Below are 23,517 nucleotides of genomic sequence, written 5' to 3'. Positions count from 1 at the left end.
AAATTATTGATTTATTCTTGAATTATTCTTAATATTATTATTCTTATTATAATTCTTCTTAATATAATTATTATTAATATTGAATTATTCTTCCATATTTCAGCTGTATCTCCCCAGCTATTGGTTCTACGTCGATTCAATCGCCTTTTTCAGAAACTTCAAGGCCCAATTATGCTAACAATGAGTTTGTTACGCTGTGCGAAACGGATCCAAACTTACGTCTGAAATACATAACATTTGTATAGCATTTTTAGAGGTAGGGGAAAAAGTTAAATAGTCGAAAGACAGTTTCAGATTTAGCCTAGTACAGTTAATTTGTTTGTAAATTTTCTATTCATAAATTCATCAATTTTACAGTCTTACAATGGGAGGGCGCTATATGTGAGTAATCGATTTTGATGAAACTCAGATATGTTTTAGAAGTATTTGTCCTAAGTACCAGAACGGTAGGATTCATAAAATGTGCATGGTGTAAAAAAGTCTTATGCTTTGCGTGCTTCTACGATAAATACCATCCAAACGATTGTTCTCCTAATGTACATAGTGATAGCGAGTAATTTAAGGGCCTGCATGTATTATATTGTAATATTATTAATTATTCTTCACTTATATTGTATGTATAATGTAAAATAAATGACGTTACTACTGGATATTGTTTAGCAGTTTTTCCCTTCGCAAATTTCTAATGCGATAATTGTCATTAATATTCAAAAAGATAGGATACGTGAACGAAAACAAGAAAAAAGCATCGAAAATTGAGAATTATAAAACAAAAAAAAAATGAACTGTTCGACTATGGGACTTGAACACGGGCCAGCAGCCAACCAGCCGGGAACCTTGCTCATTGCGCCGCGCTCGCTTATTCGTCGGGAGTGCATAGTTGCCACTATAGATACCGCGCGTGAAACTTTACCGGCGATTTTCTCGGAAATTAAGGGTTGTTACCCTAGTTTCGGTTAGCTTGGTACTTAGGGCAAATACATCTACAACATGTCTGAGTTTCACCAAAATCGATTATTTACACATCGCGCCCTCCCCTTGTTGAAGTTTTTTTTTACCCTGAAAGTACAGAAGAACGTTGATAGGCAATCCAGTATCTACCTGAATGTAGAAATAAAATATCGACTCTGGATTGTTCACCTCTGATTTACAAAATTTCAAGGGTGATTTTTTATTTTCTTTGTACTTCAAGACATTAATGTAGGAATTATTTTTATTTTTCAGAATCATTTTTCATTTTTTAATTCGATAAATTCAAATCGGAATTTGTTTTCATTCTCTCGATTAGAAACATTGAATAAAGATGCAGTTCTTCATTTTGATAATTGCATAAATTGATTGCAGAATTATCTCTTATCAATAAATTACCAAATTCGTATTATTACTATTAATTGAAATTATTCAGACAAAGTTCCCCAGTTTGGAATTTTATCGAAAATTTTCGTTCTACTAGCGTAGTCAAAAACTGACGCTGTAAATCGTAGCGGGCTGCAGCCCCTCGATCAGAAACATTGAATAAAGATGCAGTTCTTCATTTTGATAATTGCATAAATTGATTGCAGAATTATCTCTTATCAATAAATTACCAAATTCGTATTATTACTATTAATTGAAATTATTCAGACAAAGTTCCCCAGTTTGGAATTTTATCGAAAATTTTCGTTCTACTAGCGTAGTCAAAAACTGACGCTGTAAATCGTAGCGGGCTGCAGCCCCTCGATCAGAAACATTGAATAAAGATGCAGTTCTTCATTTTGATAATTGCATAAATTGATTGCAGAATTATCTCTTATCAATAAATTACCAAATTCGTATTATTACTATTAATTGAAATTATTCAGACAAAGTTCCCCAGTTTGGAATTTTATCGAAAATTTTCGTTCTACTAGCGTAGTCAAAAACTGACGCTGTAAATCGTAGCGGGCTGCAGCCCCTCGATCAGAAACATTGAATAAAGATGCAGTTCTTCATTTTGATAATTGCATAAATTGATTGCAGAATTATCTCTTATCAATAAATTACCAAATTCGTATTATTACTATTAATTGAAATTATTCAGACAAAGTTCCCCAGTTTGGAATTTTATCGAAAATTTTCGTTCTACTAGCGTAGTCAAAAACTGACGCTGTAAATCGTAGCGGGCTGCAGCCCCTCGATCAGAAAAATTGAACAAAGATGCAGTTCTTCATTTTGATAATTGCATAAATTGATTGCAGAATTATCTCTCTTCAATAAATTACCAAATTCGTATTATTACTATTAATTGAAATTATTCAGACAAAGTTCCCCAGTTTGGAATTTTATCGAAAATTTTCGTTCTACTAGCGTAGTCAAAAACTGACGCTGTAAATCGTAGCGGGCTGCAAGCCGGCCCGCTTGGCGGCCCAAGTAGGGTGGGTGGTAGGTATAGGACCGCAGCTGGGCCTGTACTTTGTTAGACGCCATTGCGAAAGCACTGCAAGGGAAGCGGATAGACTTATTTCGAGTGACGGGGTAAGTGATAGAGCGATTTGCTTATTCATCTCTTTGCATTTCCGGCGCAGACCGGAATCTTGTACTTCTCTGTATCTACCCCACTGATCTGTATTTAACTGGATAGCTGTTTAACCAGAATACACGGCTCAAATTCCGGTGGAATTTTTGAGACGCCCTGAATCAGCGTCGTTAACACCCAGGGAACTAACGTAGTACAGTATGCGCATGCCCGAACAGCGGTGAATTTGAATCTGTATATTTATGCGTTTTAGTTAACGATTTCGGCAACATCATGATTACGAAACTTATTACGGACATTTAATTATGAAGTAGGGACGCTGGACAGGGTGTACGAGTATTATATGAAGCCGAATCATAATTTACGTAATGAAATGCCCGTGCATTATTTTATACCGTGAAAATACTAATAAACGAACACTTTATTATGTATATCAGAGAATATCGCGAGATGAATCTTACAGACTTGATAACTTGTTCATATCCATGAACAAAGTTAATTCTGAAATTGTGGAAAATTAATTAGTAAACAACTCTATCATCAACTGTATTGCCGCTATTACTTACTTGTGAAACGATAAATCTTTCCACTTTTCTGACCGCTTGTGCTATTCATTTTATACGCCTGTAGTTTTACCCTGTTCACTTTAACAGATCTGAAACATGGGTTAGCTTCGTAGGAAGGATCACACGTTTGACTTCTCACGCGTTCGGGCATGCGTATAAGGTACTACGTTAGTTCCCTGGGTATTAACTAGACTGATTCGGGGCGCTTGAAAAATTATGAACCGGTAGCACAGACTACCATTCAGGAATCATTTATCCAGGTAAATAGAGATCAGTGACCTACTCCGTTGCATCTCCGTCGCATCTCGAGCCCTGTACGTTCTTTGTCTCCAGCAACGGTCGCCAGTACTCGAAGTAACAGTTTTACGATATATACCAGCTCCATTCGATTGCTTTTGTATAATTGACGATGATTGATAAGAATTTGATTATCAACAGTCCGAAAAATCCATCTGCAGGTGATATCAGTCGTTTAGAATCAGAATTATAATTAATTTACATCACTTTTCAAAAAATTCGACTTTATGATCATTAGAAAATAATTTCTTCATTTTGTGTTGTTCAAACTGTTTTCATTTCACAGTATCTGGTATGTACCTAAACATTCTCATGCACGGATATCTTAGAACGAAACGATAACCGTTTATATTATGATTACGACAACCTCAAACACCTGAACTTACCTAGCCACTGTGCTCACATTTCACAAATGCCAGGGGCGGTGAAACCACTATGGTAGCTGCGAAGCACTCCACACATCAGATATTTGCAGTCTTAAAAAATTGAATTTTGTTTTAATGACTTGAATATCAACAATGCTGCAAGATCGCTTGAACGATGTAGCCATAATCCAGTGTGTCAGTTTGATTTTTCTCAAAAAAATTTTATGGTGCTACTTTCTAAGTCACTAGTCGTTCAACACCATCGAAATCTTACACCTTCAGTCAAGAAATCCAAACTTGAACAGTTTTAGGAGCTTTTATTTCGTTTGTATCAGAAGAAGAAAATATAAAAGAAAATATTGACTTGTAAACAACTTTTAAAACTCTGTGTTCGCAAAAATTAATAAAAATAGTATAATTCGATAAGTGCTCTCATATATTTGAAAGTTTATTCTTTCAGCTTTCAGTAATTTTCCACACATTTGAAGATGATTCAATAAGTACGGAGTTATGAATATCCATCAAAAATTTTTTTTATTGGTGTGTAACTTAAATGAAAAACTATATAAAGTTTCGGGACCACTTAGCCCTGACATACGAAATTTTTTTACTGGGGAATCTCTTTGCGTTAACGAAAAACATCCGTTCGCAACGTAGCAGAAAATTGGTTTTTTTTTTTTTATTGTGACGCTTCCTAATATTCACTAAGGTGTAGCTGAAGAATTAGAACTTAACTTACTAGTAAACGAATTCATAAACATTTATAACTGCAGAAAAGCAACTTTTGATCTATCGAAGTGAAATAAAATCGTACATTGCATCGAAACAAACGAACAGTTTAATTCCACGTCTCAAAAATATGTGTTTCGCCGCCCCTGAGAAATGCTGCTTGTAAATAGCAATATAAACAGTCGTGTTCAAATAACGTTTTCAGCTTTCATTTTTATCTCTTATCTCATGCGCTCGGAGAACTAATATTACAGGACATTTGAATTCAGGAAAAGTACATATAGAATCAGTTAAAGAACGACTGTGAGCTACAACAGCTGACGAGGCTTTCAGAATTGAAGTACTACTGTAGTGTGCAACATACACAGCCGAATTACTTTATATATTGCAAGTAGGTATTGATAGTTCTTTATTAAAATTAGTAGATTTACCTGTGCATGTAGAAAAAGCCACACCAAATAAATCTCATATTCTCGACAATGTTCACGTATATTTGCAATATTTCTAAAATAGCTTTATCCATAGGCAAGAAAAAAGTAGAAATTTTATCTTCAAACATAACGTCAAAAATTGCTGTGCATGGGGCATTCCATAGCATCTCGATCAAGATTCCAAGGTGACGTCTCAGATTGGTTTTACAATTTTTTATATGAAAGTACACGACGAAAAACGCGATTTTTTCAAAAGTTTTCGACCCAGCGTAACTGAAGTATGATTATGTGGGTATTTTTTTAACTGCACGGGTAACACTTTTAGAGTTTTACATCACGGAGAAAATGGATATCCTGTATTTAATATTGTGAGACACATCGAATATATATTATGAAAATGTAATACAACCATTTTTCTACTATGACTTGGCACTTTCATACTTGTGTACTATTCAACGACAATGAGTTCCAGTGTGTCGTATTAACAGAGTCGAATGTGCTAAATTGGTTCATACTCAGAACACGCCGGTGTCGATTCACGATCAGCTGTGCGGAATCAAATATGAGAGCGACGATACGTATCGGTAAAATTTATTTATTTATGTCGTTGTGTTTTTACACAGGTGGCAGTCAAGATGGCATCAGACGAAGCTGCTTACAAGCCAGGTACTGCAGCGCTGATAAAATACTTGCCCGTGACAGTGAATATTCACTTTCGTAGATATCGTTACAAGTAACAAAATTGAGCACAATAGTAGTAATACTGTTACCAAAATGCATTAGGCGTACGTATTATGACTTTCCGTGAAGTTGAAGTTTTTACTGACGTGGAGGAATAATGATATCGTTTTTGTGTACACCTGATAAGTGATAAGATAAAAATACTTTCTATATATATATATATATATATATATATATAAATAAAATAAAATAAAAAAAAAAAGTATTTTTATCTTATCACTTATCAGGTGTACACAAAAACGATATCATTATTCCTTAACGTCAGTGAAAACTTCAACTTCACGGAAAGTCATAATACGTACGCTTAATGCATTTTGGTAATAGTTTTACTACTAGTGTGCTCAATTTTGTTACTACATATATATATATATGTATATATATGAGGGTATTTAATCACAATTATTGTCATTGTAGACCAGAGTAGAGGAAAGTCAATTGCGAACAACTAGATTTTCATAATAGTTATCAAGTCCACATGAATTCCAGGCATATTCATAGTAATCTCACACGGTGCTTATTTGCAGACAAAGAATTAATTCAGAAGGTGTTGCGCGAATATGAAAATGATGCAAATCTCGAAGTCAAGTCTGTGGTCACAAGTCCTGGCTGCGAGAAAGGAGTCAACTACATGTCAGTCATAAAACGTCTTGTTGTCACAGGGACAACCGGAGCTGGATTCGGTGCGTATTACGTATAAATCTTGATACGCCAAATTATTGTAATAAAATTAATTAAGGGAATGCTTTAGTCAGTCTTCCCCGACCGTGTTAAATGTCACTTAATTTCACTCTTATCAAATCTTACGCTTCATTCACATAAAAATTCAATCATCAGCGCAATTTTACATGCAATGCCACTTGTTGTTTGAATACATTTTGAGTTCTTTTTTTGGCATAATACAAAAGAGTTTTTAGATATTATTGTTTGGCATTGCGTATAGAATTGCGTTGACTTCGGAATTTTCACGTTTACGTATCTTAAATGCAACAAAGTGCCTAACCGCCCCATTGTGTATACAATTCTGAACAAAAATACTGCATTACATTTTCGAGTTAACTAAGGATCAGCCATTCGATTTTCAAGATGAGAGAGAATAATACTTGTTCGCGATTTTCTAGTAATCGCTGTGAAAATCCTAAAGCTAGTATTCATTTACTTTTTAGATTACAACAAAAGTTTCATTTCCAAACATCTGGCTGCGAATGAAATTCATCAGGAGGTCTTTCAAAGTCAGAACTTTTTCGTCAACGAAGCTAGAATGTACCAGACAGTGCCAATGCTTCTCGGCAAGGATCAGAAAATACTTCCCGATTGCTTGTTCACTAATGTTAAACAGATTATCCTGGAAGACTTAAAACCACTAGGATTCTTTCTCGAGGACAGAGTTAAGGGCTTAGACTTTGACCATACGAAAATCGTACTCGAGGTCAGGCTCTTTACTATAATTAATTATATTATCGTATCGCAATAGATTTCTTTCAAAACCTTGTATCATTAGGCAAAACAGTATCTTTGTATGATTTTCTTCATTTTTTTTTTTTTAGGGATTAGCCGATCTTCATGCAGCATCGTTTATCCTAGAACACAATGACGCGGAAAATTTTAACCGTATGAAAACCAACTTCGTAGAAGCCTATTTTCCTGACACGGATCCTCCAGGTGTAGGGAAGAATATGAACGACTTCCCCAACTTTATCGTCTTGTGCTTGAAAGTTGCCGCGACCTCAGAAGATGACTATTCGAAAGAGATCGCCTTTATGGAAGAGTACCAAGGAAAAATTTATGATTTAATGAAGGTACGACTTGATCTTTACGAGTAAACAATAGACTTTATGATATTCAAGGCGCATATTATGTTTCGGCACAGGAACTGGTGAAACCTAGAGAATATTCGGTGGTGTGCCATGGTGATTTGTGGATCAACAACATACTTTTCAAGCACGAGGAAGTTAAGGGGAAAACGGTAGTCAGCGGTATGCGATTCTTAGATTTCCAAGTTGTCAGATTCGGGCCCCTGGTCACAGATCTTCAGGGCTTCCTACACAGCAGTGTTCAACACGAAGTTCTAGTAGAATATTACGATACTTTTCTTGAAATATATTATATGAAACTGCGGTCGAAGCTGTCAGAGTTACGTACAAATGCGTATGAAAAAATCACCTTAGATTGGTTGAAATGCGAAATGCAGAGATCGCAAATCTACGGTATGATGGTAAGTCTTTGGCTCGCACCTGCGCTCTTAGCGAATCTTGAAGATATTCCCGATAAGTCAGCAATTGCGATGCACACGGCTGAGACCACAGCGGCTGTAGACTACTGGAAGCAAAGATTGTCTCCACGGCTACTGCAACGAATAGTGGATAAGTGCAAATATTTTATCAAGTAGATCATTGATATAAAGTATACTGTTCGTTAAGGAATAAAAATAAAAATTCCGTTTCAAGTGGGACCGTATACAAAGCCTTCGGACATACCGATTGCTGGAAAATATTCTAACTATGATTATAATCAACCCGTTTAAAGACTGTATTGAAATGATTAAAATAATGTCTTTTTGAATAACCGACGATGTGTAAGATATGTTTTCCCGGTCACTGATCAAATTTCTTGTACCTCTAATGCCTAATCACACCGCAGAGCGGACGCAGTAAAGAAATTACGAAATATCGCCTGCCCTAAAAGGAACAGTTCTGGAACTTACCGCTATTTTCGTTGTGTGAACTGATTTTGCACAAAGTTTAAAGCTCATAGAAAGAACCGTATTGATTAAGTCCAAAACCATAAAAATCCGTTATGGTAGTCCATAATAGTCAAAGGTCGTCCAGTGACAAATCAATTTTCAATATCTGCAGTAATTAATAGAACGACTCTTCTTCTAATAGAACAGAGGGAAGTTTTAAAATAATGTAGCATTAGTGTGTAAGATTCGATTTTTCGTCAAAGCATTAAGAAATCCACAAGAAAATCGATCATCGTGGGACGTGAAGTTTTCCACTTCAGATCACGTTAAAAATGACAAAAAAGGACAAATAATAATTTTCTCATTTAAATTTCATAACATGGATCAGCGTGACCTTATATGTACATTATGAAGTCTGGCTAGTTTATTGCAACAGTAAATTTAAAATTTATCCTTAATCATCAGGGGTTCCGGTGTATTAAACGCGACGTTTGCATCGCTCGAACACGATAATTTATTACGTCATATCTACTGTTACATACCATCAAGATTGCGATGATATTTCGGCCAGCACTGAAGCAGGGGCACCCGTAAAATGAAATGTGCTTCCACAAAATTCATAGACGGACGTCGTTAAATTCGTTATGAATGAAAACCCATCTTTACGCTTGAGATCTGCTGCACTAAAGACGCTTGTTCAGTTGGTGTGTTTCAAGGGAAACTCGTGAAAACAACTGATAGTTATCGTCCGTTGTTTCAAGGCTCAAACAGAGGTCGAATCGACATAATGAATGCGGGACCTACATACACCTACACGTGTCTCGGCGTAGGTATTATTTCGTAGATTAGGGTTCGCTGATAGAGCTTACCATGAAAGTGTCTTTGTACACGCATGTTTCGTACAGTTGTCCGTGATCCATCCATCCGTTGCAGCCAAACAGTCGCGAGTGAACGTAAAAAGAATGGAATACAAGATCATAAAGCTCATTTATCTTCTTACGTGTTCAATGCATTTCGAAATCACTTTTTTTTAAATTGGCTGACAGGTCATGGAATAAATACTTCAATCCATTTTATGCATTATCAATCTTGTTTTGCTACTACCAATAAAAATTTCAAAGATGATTATAATACTCGTTTTTTTAGGGATGCATGATCTGAATGTGAACTGATTCAAGGCACGATAAATCAGTGGAAAGTATAAGTCGAGAAATAGGAGTCCCCCGTTATTCATTGCGACTTAATAAAATATTTAAATCGTACTTTGAACGATGCTGTCAGCACTCGACAGATTGGATGCTACACGATATTTGATGCAAGTCATTGCAGTACAGCATTGCGCACGAAAAGTGAACGTTTTCAACAAGCAAAGTACACACCTAATTGTAAGCGGAATATCTTATTAGCAAGTAAGACGATATCCTACTTACGTCTTCCCTGTGAAAAATGTCTAGAAACTCTTCAAGTTTCGGGTAAGAAATCTGAGTCAGGTTTTATTCGTCCAACATTTCAGCGAACGTGATGCAAGCGGAAACAGGGGTCAAACATTATTCCCAGCGCTATTTTTTTTTTTTGTAATAGTTAAGCGCGTGCCCACTGAATTTCAGTGAACGGAGGAGTTAATTAAACACATATTACTCGAGCACGCTGTATCGTGCCCATCTGATGTTATCATGACATGTGATATCTTTCACGAGGTCCGAGTTGAATGATTTCAGACCCATTTTCGCAATGTACTGGTGAGTTTTGCTGTTCATGTGTCACGTGCGATACGAAGCGTAGGTGTTCAATTTCCCACAATTTCGCAAGAATCACGGCACGGTTTCAAGATTCTAACTAGCGCAAAAAATATGAAAACTGTATTTGCCTCAGTGGTCAAGGATGCAACGGAAACTTATCAGATCTACGCATCACGGCATGAACATATAATTATCGACATCATCAAAAAATTAAAATTATGCACATTATATTTGAGCAACAAGAGAACTATTCACGGTGTTAAATTATGCACCTAACGTTCGAAACACACTCCTCAATGTCACTGCTCGGTTTAAACAATTCTCAGCGAAAGTAAATTTCAAACCTCTGTTGCAGAAAAATAAGTCACATGTCGCCGGTATAGTAATTTGTTCACAGATTGGAATTTTTTTTAAACAATTACCGGATAACACGAGCAAAGGGGTATTTCCGGTTTTCCTGAAGACAGAAAGAATACGATTAACAAAACAAAAAACCGTAGTCAAAAATTTCTCTAGGCAAAGTTGTACTGAATAAACCGGCCTTTGCAATGGCGTAGTGAACTCTTGGGGCTAAATGTCAGCGATCCCAGGAATTTGTCACTTACTTCAAACGGATATTTCAAAGCGTGACCTTTTTTACTTGACGCTACAGACTGCAGGGCACGAAGTTCAGCGTCATTTGGAAAATGACATCATAAGAAAACCTATCGAAGGATACGATCACGATTACGACCTCTGAAAAAACAACAATATGATTCAACTTTTCAAATAATACCGGCCATTGTCATTTAATGAATAATCATTCGCAGCGTGTATTATAATACCGGGTTAAAGTATATACGTCACATTTATCGCGTCGATTGCCACATTAATTATTCAACATTTATATCGACCGATCAAGTTTTTTGGTAATTTTTTTTTCAACGTCGACGATCGGAATTCTTTTATTGGAAGTTAATAATCCGAAGCGTAGATTTTCAATAATTTCGCAACAAGTTTAGTAGTGCAGATTTCTCGTCAACAAGAAAAAATTCTTCGTATAGCTTCTGCAACAGTTTGATCCTTAAGCGTTTTTGTGGGCACGTAAAGGTGCTCGCGTGACGCCGCACACCGTGACTTTCCCTGGTTTCTGTATCTGAACGTCGCCTCACAAAGATAGACGCCCCTCTCCAGGCCCTGGAGTAATAGCTTACCTCCTGAGGAACAGCCCTCGCATAGAACAGTATCAAGCAACTCGGCGCGCGAAATAGCAGACAGAGTTCCTCCGAACGCGAGGGCCACCATGCGGACTATGCTGAGGCCTATCCTGTTCTTGGGTGAGTTAGATTAACCGTAAATTTTTTACTTGACATAATACTGCCACAAACTATCTTTGGCATTCAATTCTGGCACGATCTAATTAACTGTGAAATGTGTAGAATGCGTATTCATGAAGCTCAGGAGGAAGTGAATGGTAGACAGGATGGCGTGCAGTTGTTGAGTGTAATCCTGACAGGACATTGTTAAATTTGTTCGTCGCGATTGATCGTAAATGATTATTGGGGAAAGTGTGAGAAAATTACGTCAAAAGAGTCTGTAGAATATTTAAATTTTAAATGATTCATGCAAAATAATTTTGGCTGGTGGAAGCGCTTAAATGTGCACCGTGCATATGTGGCATTGTCCGAATTTTAGACAGCAATTATTCAGCAACGGTTTACGGGTGCCTTGAAAATAACAGACCCGTAGCGTAGAAACTAGACGGATGTAAGACACAATGTAATCGGACCTTCATCTACTTCCGAAAGTCGTTTCGTTGTAAGAAAAAAACAAAATAAAACAATACCTTGTTCTCGGTCAGCACCATTCCACATTTTCGCGCATCTATGTTGCCAATGCCAAGAATCGCTTTAAAGGCAATCTGCTCGTCATATAATAATTGCAGTATCCATCGCTTTAACCTTTCACGAAGGAGAAATAGTTTCAACATCGTTGTATCAGTTTTCACTACTATCATTATAGTAGATTCTTTTTTCAATCTTTCAGTTTAGTAGTCAGTGGTAATGAATTGCGAGTCTGTTTCATGTAATTGAATACATCTATGAAACAACCGAAAAATATCACACATTTTTCTAACAGGATATTATCGCGGCATGGGAACCAAGTTTGCATATGGGTCATTGTTTTGCAATTTGACATTAACCGGTTACACGAACTGTTTCATGTCCGAACAATCGGTTTCGGAATATACGGCAGCTTTATATGAAAAAATTCGAATACTTTTCCACGATGTTACATTGTGTGATTAAAATTTCACGCAATGGTTATGTAAGACAGTTTAGCACATTTCATTCATGTAAATGAGGATAATACCTGTACTGGACGATTCTGTTTATAAATTTGAGATACCGATCTCGAAGTTTCGCATTGTTCGACTTCGTTCGCAATCACGAATGCGTATACTTTCTTCTTTAGCGCCTGTTTGCCCTTGATGAAATGATATAATTCGAAACTCAATTTGCGAAAGTTCTCATTCGGTTATTACTTTTCAAGGAACTGCCAAGTCACAGCTTTCCTGCTTATTCATATTTTCAACAACTACCAAAGTAAAGTGTTCGGATCGAACGAATTTATAAATACCACGCTGATCTAATCCCTCGTTTGAGTTATTTGATCAACAATCCCGCATCGAACAAAACAACCACTTCAATAAGTGCACAATTAAATTCTGTGCTCGATTTTTCAGGAATCATTCAATTTCTGACAGTGGAGTCTCTGGCAAGACAAGGTACAACAATAGCTGCAAAACTGACGAGCAACAAAACCAGTAGTCGTTACAGAGATCCATTGCTTGCTAAAATCTTGCCCAATCGGACACTTGCATCGAACGAAGAGCGTATAAAGTCACTGGCAATCGCACTACAGAACGCTGACAAGGTTTTGAACGGTAAAAGACTGCGGAAAAATGAACAGTCGGAAAAGCCTCGAACATTTGGTTCGCCGATAATGGCAGCCGAACTGCGCCCCAGGTCGGACAACGGCCCTTCAGACCCTCCACGTAGAAATGTTCGACTGCGCTCAAGGCCATCGGGAAGATATTCGACCCCGTCTTCCGTGCTGCTACCACCGTACAAATCGTACACTCCCGAGTTCGATTTTGAAAACGATAAAACGGCCCAGCTTCCGTCACTAACCAAGAAGGACGACGTCGTTACAACGGAACTTCCAGACAGTACCACTTTCGGCCGTTCGAAGTTCCACGAATCCACTTCGTCGTATTCTCTCAGGGACGGGGTGAAGAATTCGTCAGCACGCCACGGGCCAGATGAAAACGACATCGGACGTTTCTTTGTCCCGCAAAAAAGAAAGGAAACTTTTGGTAACCGTCAGGAATATCCGTCGGATTCATCTCGGAAAACTGACACCAAGTTTCCGCCGTACTGGGGTAATACCGCTTCCGAACCCTTGAAGATAAGGTTGAATCCTAATGCCACTGTTGAGTCTGCATCTAGAACAGGCGGATCTGATAGATATAATCAGAAGGCGAATGAAAATGAAATTTCGAAGAAGAAAGACATCCTTTCATCCGAAGAAACCGGGTATCATTGGGGAAGACGTCCGGTTCAAACCGTAAACCACTACAAGTTTGTTGGTAAGTATCAGACTATTGCACCTGTTGATATCCGATTCTATTCAATATCCGCACCAATTGTGCGGTGACTCTGGCATTCACTTTCCGGATGGTAAACGGAGTACAGTTCCGCATCGAGATAATATGTACAATATGTCTCAAATAAGTACAATCAAAATCCGGAGAGTCTTGTTTTTTCTAATTTACTCCATTTATCGAACCCATTACGACCAACGTAATATTTTTTGCGATGCAGATACGGCGTGGAAAGTTGACGCGATTCCTGGTGTCGCCGGCCAAGATTATCCCGTTCATCAACACCACGAGCACAATTACCTCCGGTATCCTTCCAGCAGGTTCGTCTGTCCGGTCGGTCCTGGAACGCACATCTATCTCGCCGACCGTGCATCCAGATGTCAGGTAATCAAACGACGTGATGGAATAAAAATGTCACAAGAAAATTTGACGCCCGAGTGCTGAACCGCAACACGAACTTATAATAATTCCGAAAGTTTCAGTGTTACGTAAATATTTTTCGGTTAAACGATTTATTATTGCTGGAGGTGTTGGACACTATTGAAAAAGCCCAACGATCGATCAGACAATAAATCGTATATATGAATTCCTGCTGTGACTCTATAAAACATTTACAATAATGCGCACGAGTTGATTGTCTCGCCTTATAATTCATTGTTCGAGGCACATAATGCATTCGTGTTCATACAAGTGGCGAACACAACGCGTTGCGACTTTAATTCGTACCTCATTCTTCGCACATCAATGAACACATTGTAGTTTCATCAAGATGTGCTAAACATTTCTGCTCGTACAACGAAGGTAGACTTATAGATAAAAATATGAAAAAAAAGATAAGCTGCATTTGAAAACTATTACTGCTGTTCACCAATGCAAGTCAGAAAAAAAAAAAAATTCCAAAGCCTAAAAGTCCTCTTTGCAAGAGTCATTCTAACTTTTGTAACAGTCACTGTTCACGCTCGTGCAAAATTCAACAAGTAACTCTAACCCACTGAGACACTGACGTGTGGACAGCCGGAATGAGGGCTCAGAATTCGTTTCACACGCTGTCATTGTCAGGCCCGTTAGCCGTGACGGCTGCAGTTTGTTACGGATAGTAAAAGTGTGAAGAATTAGAAGTAACGTTTTTGCAATCTTCATTTTCTTTTTACCGGTGCAGACTGTGGTCATTGACTAACCGTTTTCTCGATTATTATAGATATTCTACGTGTGTTACGGAGAAAAGACCGGAGTTCCCATGATGTGTCCAAACGGAACCCTCTTCAGCGAGAATCTGCAAGTGTGCGACTGGTGGTTCAACGTGGCGTGTTAATCACAAGATTAATATCTGTATATACATTTTTTTATAATAAAAATTGCAATCCACATCCTCTATCAATTCATAGAGCGAAGCGCTTAACATGTTTCCGCAATTCAAGGTCTTGTTTCTACGTATAAGCTGCGCCTGCGGCACAAGTGTGAACAATTTTACTCTCAACGATTCCAATAAATCCGAATTCAATTAAATTCAACCGGTATATCTCTAGGCCCTCAATAATAGCCCGGTTAGCATTGTATCACTTCCGTGAGAGGTAAAAATCATTAAAGAAAAAAAAAAAAAACGAAAAAGAACGGTACAATCACTTGCGTAACTGTGTTGTAAAAACACGTTGTGAAAATTAGGTACTAAAAACAAACTTCTAATAAAGAAACCGCAGACTTTAGTGAGTAGAATCACAAAAAGAAAAGAGTAAGGGAAAACTGTGCTGATTTCGGTATATTTTTTATGAGAAAATAGTACGGAGCAGACACGGGACCCGCGCAATTTTGCAATCGTTGATTCTTCGACGAATTGCCTCACCTAGCGCAAGAATGAGGCGCGAATGAAATAGGCTTATCTATAAAATAGATACGGATCCGATGGTTCCAGTGGGACGCATTCGCGGAGGAAATTGCGTCGGCCACGCCGGTCCGATTGTTATATTGTCAGATTGCTTCAGGTCTCCCTCCACGACTCGGTCTGCACTTAAACGTCTGTGCCTAACCGATGCACGGCTCGCTCTATACCTGTACACATCGATACCCGAGGTGTAGTACACACTGCTGGTCAATTGCTTTGCATTTTACGGTCCACTAGACTTGACTATCCAGCAGCACGCAATAAAAAGTCGCGCCGGCATCGATAGGGTACAAGTGAATCAAATAAGCTGTACGGTATGGCGCTAAGTTTTTATATAGGTGGCTGGTTTTTGGTAAAGATGAAACAGACAACGCGATTAAGTTTCCCGTTTATCATTTCTTTCCTTGATGTGGCGTATATCGGCATTATACATCGTTACCACTGTTACGGGTACTCGTATGCCATGTTCGTTGAATTTAATGTACAAAAAGTAATACTAAACAGCACTATATTAAATGCCGGATGGAAATTCTTGATCTGCAAAACCGGTTCTTCTGGATGACAGAGCCGCAGAATCAATCGATAAAAATTAATCGAGGTATAAAATTCGCGAATATTGATCACGCGGTAGGATCGACGATGGTTCCCCAGAAAAGAATCGCGTGGGTTTCTTCGTGGCGGATGAAGAACAGGAAAGGTCTGTTCACTTTGAAATTTTTCACGCCACCGCTGTAGTTTATCGTCGTTCCGACAATGGCGGCTGCCTCTGTTCCCGCCTCGTTGACCTCAAGTGCTATCTGTTGAATAATGTCCGATATCCGGAACTTGGAGTCTTTCGCCGCCCCGGCGAGGATCAACGGGGCCTTGGGCAAGGGTTCCTTGGACTCGCTGGGATCCGAGAGAGCTTCTCCCATTCTCGACGTTATCCGAATTTCCTCAGTGCTCTTGCCGCCCTCGAGAACTGGAGTGGACTCTGAACTTGACGCAGGCTGCGATGCGTTCAAAGGTATGACTCGCTGCACATCATCGGGCTTCTGATTCACTGATGCGTTCTTGTTGATTCGAGATTTAACGTTCACCTCTGAAGTTGTGATTTGATTTGGAGTGGGTGACGTTAGGTTTAAGTTCGAAACAACGGGCTCAAGGGTTTCGTTCGCCCCGTTTGCCGCTTCAGCTTCAGCCTTCTCTTTGTTCAGAAATGCGGCATGCTCCTCCAAGGCTGATGCCAAGTTCAGTGATGCAGTCAACGAGAGCTTGGGAAACATGACGTTCACGGTCCGTTTTTTCCCCTGATAAAGAAACAAATGTCAATCAACCGAATTCGAGAGAGCATTTTGCTAACGAAATTTGAAATACTCACCATCGCAGCAAGATCTACCAAGTTTTTGCTCGTCAGTTGAGTGACCAGATGACCGACGTTGTACTTCAAGGGGTTCGTCTCTGTTGGAAGGATCACGTACATGGCGCACTCGTAATTAGAGTAAGGCATCACCAGCATGCGAAGACCCAGATTATTGTCTTCGGCGTAAGTCGCCTCCTCGAGTGTACCTCTCATCATGTTCACAGAGACTGTGGTGTTCTCTGACGTCTGTATGACAGTAACTTACAGTTCAGTATCGATTTCAAAGACGTACACGAGTGACATGCTTCGTTATCGGTCAAGTTGACCTTGGTACCTTGAAGAGTCCACCAATCGTTCCGCCGGGTATGAAAGGCGTTTGCCAGGCACCGCGGAAGTGGACGGTTACAGCTTGAATTACCGCTGTGTCCGGTGGGGGCGGAAACGCTAGGAAGCGATCAATCAGACCTCCGGTTTGCATCGATCCCCATCGGTTCACTTCGTTCTGAGCTTCGACAGAATTATTCCTATGATAACGTCAAATAATTACTACAAAACGGACAACGGTTGAGAAAACGAACGGTTCATGAATTATAATCCTCTACCAGATTTGTCTATTGAAAATTTACCTTCCCCAAGATCATTGCAAATCTTATACGAACAGGCTTCGAATACCAGTAGTTAATTTTTGTGCGACGTACCTGAAATCAAGTGGCATAACTCTCGATTGGTAGAAATCCACAACGGCACGAACGAAGACATCGTTCAGATTCATGTTTTTGTCGACAAAAAATGCACTGCTAGTATGCAAGTAGGACCGGTTGGCCAACGAATGGACAACCCCAGGTGGGGGAAGAGGGGTTGAAAGCTCATTAATTAAGCTGCCCAGTTGACGATGCAATTCCAGACCAGGTGAACCATCCTGAGTCCTGGTAGCAAATTGGTGCATTTTTATCCGGTGAGGTTCGTAAGACCAGGCGTCCTGGGCGCTGACTGTATTTCTGAATCGAGACTGAAAGAAAGAAAACATGAGGAAATTGAGTGAACGACGAACGCAGTTGTATTTATACCACGTACGAGTGACGCAAGAGACTCCAAAACGGGTTCTTCCATTAGGTCGTCTGGGGAAAACCAACGAAATTGATTTCGCGCTACTGTCACAGTGAATAATACTTGAGTATCTTCTTCAATCATCATGACAGTAAACCGGTGGCACGAAGCAAATCTTTAAGACACTTATCTTTGTGATATTCACAGTCCATAAATCAGCGCCGATTTAAATTGTACGCCGACATTGGATCTGGTAGTAAAAAGTCTGGATTGCGATTTTATTACACCAATAAATTTCTATCAACTGTAGTACCTATATCACACAAATTTCGTTCGACATACTGGAAGCCGCTGCATAATTTTACTAGTTCGCACATATGTTTTATCGGTAGGCTTGTGGATTAGTAGGTGTCAAATAAACGAACAGTAAGAACTATTTACTTACAACCACATTGCCACTTCCTTTAACTAAACTTGGATCCCCAGGATTTCCCACACGTTGTTCAACCGATGTAGCGGAACTGTTAGCAATTCGTTGTTCAACAGCAGCCTCAGACGTATTCGTAATGCTGAACAATTAAAAAGCAACACTAACGATGAACGTAATAGAGAAAATAATAATAAGTGCAGAAAAAATACGATGAATAGTATAAGATAAAATAAAAGTAATTGTTCAATTTTCGCTAGTCAGACGTAGTAGGAAATCATATTCGTTAGAAAAATACGATGTTAAAGTTTCCGGTAAAATATAACAATTTAAAAAAAAACATCTCTGCTTATATATAGGTACCGAGCATGAATGTATAACTGTAAAATTGGAAGGATAGATAGATAAAAAGGATAAATTGTGAGCTCGATTCACAAAATTTTAGTCGCTGTTTAAGGATAAGCTTTAAAACAAATCCAAAAACCTGTAGTGAAATAAAGCATATTCACCTATTCTGGGTGCTATCGTGAAGAGTGAGAAGGATTCCAATTTGATTTTTCATATCACCTCTCGCTCCAAGCATCAGCTGGCCTAATGCCGCAGCCACAGTTAATGGAGACACGAGAAAATTTTTTTGTTTACCGCTACGGTCTTCAATCGCTTGAAGCTTAAGTGCCACGCTCAAGGCGGCTTCGACAGCTAAAACAGGGATGAGAAGTTTTTCAGTGTTTAAGTGTTCTCTCACTGGAAAATTGTTAGATTAAATAAGTGTTACTGAAATAATGACCTCACATTTACGGGTCCGGACAATTTTTAAATATTGACTATTGAAAAATAAGGTGTCGCCAAAACTATACTACATGCTTACGTCACACTCGGGTTTAAATGTTTTTGCGCGAGTAGCCTTGAACTGACGTGATTAGAATCAGTGTATTTGATAGACGAAACGTCCAAACGAATAAAAATGAATAGATACGAAACTATTTCTACAACATTATACATATCCGTACATGTGCCCCCAGCAATCTCAGCCGAAGTCGTGGATAAGGGACTAGGAAGGCTTTGACGGCTAAAAATGCGGTAAGAATTCGAATGACGTTTATGATCAATTGAGAAAATGTACGAAGTTATTCTTATTTTCAAGTTGCTTGTCACATTTTTGTCGATGAAAGTCAGTGGTATTCGTGAAAAAAAATATTGATAATTAAGGAAAACATTGAGCGACGAAGACGAGCGCTCGTTTTGCGCATTGCTCCTTTTTTGCCAGGATTCGGAGCCGCCGCATGCAAATTTTGTAAGTTTTTAAACGTCATTCCATTTGCGGGATTTGCCTACGTAGATTGAACTTAAATTGTGCTTCAAAAGTGAAAATTAAAAAAACGGCGGATAATAATCTGAGAATCGCGAAAACGATTTTAAATTCATTGTTCTATCGGTACGAATAAAAATTTTTTTTATACAGGCATCGGTTCAATGTGTAAAGTTTTAGATTTTTTCATCAAACCATTTCCAAGATCATCGCGGGAGTTTGTCGAACAGACCAACAGACCGACAGACTTGCATCCACCGGACTGACATTTTTCTAAAAACCAGTTTTGTGGATTCGAGAGATTCGAAAACGTAAAGATTCGTTCAAAATATAAACAGTGATCATCGACCGAAACCAATGCTTTCCTTATATCACCAAATCCGACGAAAAGTAAAAAACAAGGCGATATTTTAAGAAGTTCATTAATTATTATGATAAAACTAATTAAAAACTTTGTTTTGGGAAAAAAGCGTGTAAACATGCGTACTATACGCCCGAACTTTAGACTCGCGGTTACCTTCAACGCTCAACATCCTCCTTGAGGTTGTTCGAACAGTACGCGGTAAGTCATAATAAAAAACAGATTTTTTTTTAACTGATATAAAAAATATGAAGATGTAGATTAATGATTTAAATTTAAGTTTTACCTAAGATCACTTCTAATTGGATTAATTAAATTATTTATATTAACTACATATTAAATATCCAAGTTTCAATAATTAATTACACAAAAACTACACATCAGATCTTTCTCAAAACATTATTTTACACGTATGTATTAGCGATTAACAATATATCGAAAATTCAGCTCTTCATCTGTAAATTCCTCTAACATCCTAACAATCTTAATTACTAATATTTTTCTCATGGATACCAGTTTTACGCGCGCATCACCATTTCACACTCACAACTCATTTATCGTCTTTCTTATGTGGAAGCCTCTTCATTTCACCAGGCTTAACAATCCTCGCACGTACCGTACACACCTGAATATATCCTCTTATTCCCAGAACTCCGATCCAGCATTCTGCTTTCTGAACTTCTCGTGCTTCGTTCTGCTCATCAGACTTTACTTTCCATCTAACCTTCTTTTTTTGCAGCTTCGCAATTACTCGTCACCACGCATACGTTAACAATCGATAAATCAGCAAGTGCTATTTCATTTCCCAAATGCAAAATTGACAATTTTTCAATAACAGTTGCGCCAAAATTTTCGTAAGAGATTGTAATAATATAATAAATCAACACCAAAAATTGTGTTTTCGGAGATTTTAAGGGGGCACATACCTCCAGCGCTGGCGAAAATTAATATTTTGACCGTTGTATTTTACGGAGTAGGTATATTATTAAAAATAAGACAAAGCATTGGTTACACATTACTTATTGTAATTTCGAAAGTGAAGTAAGGGAAAAAAAAATTGTAAAAGAAATTATTTATGATAAATCATATCTGTTAATCGGAATTCTTTAGGCCACTGTTGGGAAAACGCCGGTTCAGGTTCTGCATGATTCATTCAGTGTAGGTCAATATATGGAACTGCAGAATTCAAACAGATTCCTGCACAGTAATGTTTTCGTCATAGTCCGTCAAGCCAAATTTTCGACATCTTATCTAACACTTCTTTTGCGAAACATAAGGAAATAACCTTCTTAACACAAAAAAATTTTGTTTTCCGTTTAACCCGTTGACTCTGCGTTGTTCTGATAACTATCGAGATCGACCTCTTCCCACTACACACTAGACGTTCCACTGTGCTTATGTGCTCTGACTCAACCATAACGGCTGTGTATTTTATTTCATTTAACAAACCAACTATAATTATGAATTCGTGGGAGTTACGCGTCTCGAACGCAGTGTGTTTCGGTTTTTGTCTTTTTGCCTTTTTGTTCTATTTATTCTTCATTTACTAACACGCATTTATGTAATTGGAAGTGTCATCTCATATGAGGTAATTTCTCTTTTATACTGCTTCAACACCCTTGCATATTATTTACATCAATATGTCTTATTTTGTCAAACCTATTTGTATATTATTTTATTTTATTTTGTTCGTGACAGATATTTAAATAAAAATGTTCTGAGGAGGGCCCCCACCAGGGCCGAAACGTTAACACGATAAAAGTGTTTTGAGTTGTGACCTTCATATCCAAGAATAATTTTAATCAACAAATCTCCAAGGTCAAGATAAATCATCTTCATAAGGAAATAAAATTTTTCATAAAAATAGTTCTCTAACACTCAATTTTTCATACTATAACGAAAACATTGCTTTAGAAGAATCTTTTTGAATTTTTCAGATCGACGGAATCATGCAGACTGTGAAGCGGGGTTTTTCGAATAGTGGCCTAGAGAATTCCAATTAATAAATAAAATTTATTTTAAGTAATTGTCTGACGATGTACTTTTAGCCTTCCTAGTCCCCTTGATCTTGGCGAAAGGAAAAAAATTATATGAGTGTTTCGAAATTCTGCGTCATTTTATCAAGTAAGTCCTCTAAACATAATTTATAGTTTACGTGGTTCCAGATATCTGTAATTTTTCGGCCATTTTACCAGTAAAAATGGACATACTCCAAGACTTGTTCCAAGTTTTATTAAAGCTACAAAATAATTTCTACAACAATATTTTTACTTTCAGTGAAAAGCGACACGAGACATTATTGTAAATGTTTTCATGAACGTTAAATTTCAGTCATATCAGGTTTCGTCGAATGGTTATTAAGGAAAAAATTGAACTCACCTAGCGGGTATTTCTGAAGGTCAGCGACTCGAGTTCGAAAAACACTTGGTAACTCATACGGATCGACGGCAGGGAATTTTGGCTTGTCAAAGACGATATTTTCCGCTGATATCGCAGTTGCAAGGGCAACAGCCACCAAAGACGTGGCCAGTATCATGGTTAATTATTCGATAAACTAGCGCGAGCTTGATCAGTATTTACACATGAGAAACCAACGCGTTTCAACTCAGGAATAATTTCTGCCCACAGAAGCGCGACGAGCTGTGTCGCAGGCAACACTGACTCCGGATAGTTACTGGTGACTGGCTCATATCTGCCGTCGAAAAAAACTCTGACTCAGATAATATATTCCGTCGTTCCCAGAGCCATGGTCATTGGTCAGTTATACAGCCACGGTATATTCTTGCGGGAATTACTGTACTTGGTTTCCGAAGATTGAGGCGCAAGCGACGCGTCATTTTCCCGGCCGTCATAAGCCGTGGAATATGAAATCTCGAGGTATGCGAGCCACTAATTAATCGGCGCACTATATGCCAAATTTAAAACAGCGTCGGCCTAGTTTGATTTCTGGGAAATCATTCTTGTTCACGAGTTCGTTCAAGGGGAATCCCTACAGTCGCTGGCGTTGATTACCTGTGTAGAAACTACAGATTTCTTTTTATGACGTACTCTGTCCCGATGGAGTAATTTGGAAATCCTATTTGATACACAATATCTGATTACTTTCTTAGGAACCTAGCTCGTAACAAAATCAAATCACGAATTGAGATTGACGCTTGTTTTAGATTCTAGTCTGAAATATCTATAAGGTGTGATTCATTTTGGAGGACAGCGCAAGCAAAGAAAAATATTATTTACCGTTTGTTACAGTGAAAAATCTAACGTAAATCGTCTAACCTCGTTGCTTCGAAGCCAGGTATTGCACGTAGAGTTCCGGAAATTCTTGATTCGATGAAAATCGTAGTTGCGCGAGTAAATCAATACTTAACGAGGCTGAAACCCCTGAAAAATTGAGCAACGTTGAAACGGAAGAGCGATGACTTGAAATCACTTCGTTCTTCCGAGTCATCGTAAACTTGGCTCGG

At 38.2% G+C, this 23,517-nt stretch overlaps 3 protein-coding genes across 5 annotated transcripts; 2 read left to right on the top strand and 1 right to left on the bottom strand.

The window, feature by feature from the left end:
* Positions 1-2,434: 2,434 nt before the first annotated feature.
* LOC124216823 (uncharacterized) lies at positions 2,435-8,189 on the top strand. 3 transcript variants are annotated; one of them, XM_046621829.2, is made up of 7 exons: positions 2,435-2,493; positions 4,721-4,842; positions 5,506-5,548; positions 6,148-6,303; positions 6,787-7,049; positions 7,168-7,419; positions 7,491-8,189. In XM_046621829.2, exons 3-7 carry the CDS (start codon positions 5,518-5,520, stop codon positions 8,007-8,009), a joined length of 1,221 nt encoding a protein of 406 aa, XP_046477785.1. In that variant the 5' UTR covers positions 2,435-2,493; positions 4,721-4,842; positions 5,506-5,517; the 3' UTR covers positions 8,010-8,189. The 3 variants fall into 3 exon arrangements, with proteins under 3 accessions (XP_046477785.1, XP_068991550.1, XP_046477787.1); XM_069135449.1 differs by lacking the exon at positions 2,435-2,493 and having other exon boundaries at positions 4,707-4,842; XM_046621831.1 differs by lacking the exons at positions 2,435-2,493; positions 4,721-4,842; positions 5,506-5,548 and adding an exon at positions 5,872-5,940.
* A 2,828-nt stretch (positions 8,190-11,017) lies between these two features.
* On the top strand, positions 11,018-15,301 carry LOC124216294 (uncharacterized). Its single transcript, XM_046620624.2, has 4 exons — positions 11,018-11,358; positions 12,768-13,673; positions 13,909-14,072; positions 14,887-15,301. The coding sequence occupies exons 1-4, from the start codon at positions 11,325-11,327 to the stop codon at positions 14,998-15,000; spliced, it is 1,218 nt and encodes a 405-aa protein (XP_046476580.1). The 5' UTR covers positions 11,018-11,324; the 3' UTR covers positions 15,001-15,301.
* Positions 15,302-15,948: 647 nt separating this feature from the next.
* On the bottom strand, positions 15,949-22,724 carry LOC124216293 (serpin B12-like). The gene is made up of 7 exons (XM_046620623.2): positions 22,433-22,724; positions 18,893-19,082; positions 18,402-18,525; positions 17,608-17,918; positions 17,244-17,433; positions 16,928-17,155; positions 15,949-16,856 (listed from the first exon to the last, which is right to left on the bottom strand). Exons 1-7 carry the CDS (start codon positions 22,587-22,589, stop codon positions 16,188-16,190), a joined length of 1,869 nt encoding a protein of 622 aa, XP_046476579.1. The 5' UTR covers positions 22,590-22,724; the 3' UTR covers positions 15,949-16,187.
* Between the last annotated feature and the right edge of the window lie 793 nt (positions 22,725-23,517).

The sequence above is a fragment of the Neodiprion pinetum genome, chromosome 4 (assembly GCF_021155775.2).
Source record: "Neodiprion pinetum isolate iyNeoPine1 chromosome 4, iyNeoPine1.2, whole genome shotgun sequence".
NCBI classification, from domain to species: Eukaryota; Metazoa; Arthropoda; class Insecta; order Hymenoptera; family Diprionidae; genus Neodiprion; species Neodiprion pinetum.
Note: the sequence above shows the minus strand (reverse complement) of the source record. Positions and strands in the feature narration are given on the sequence as shown.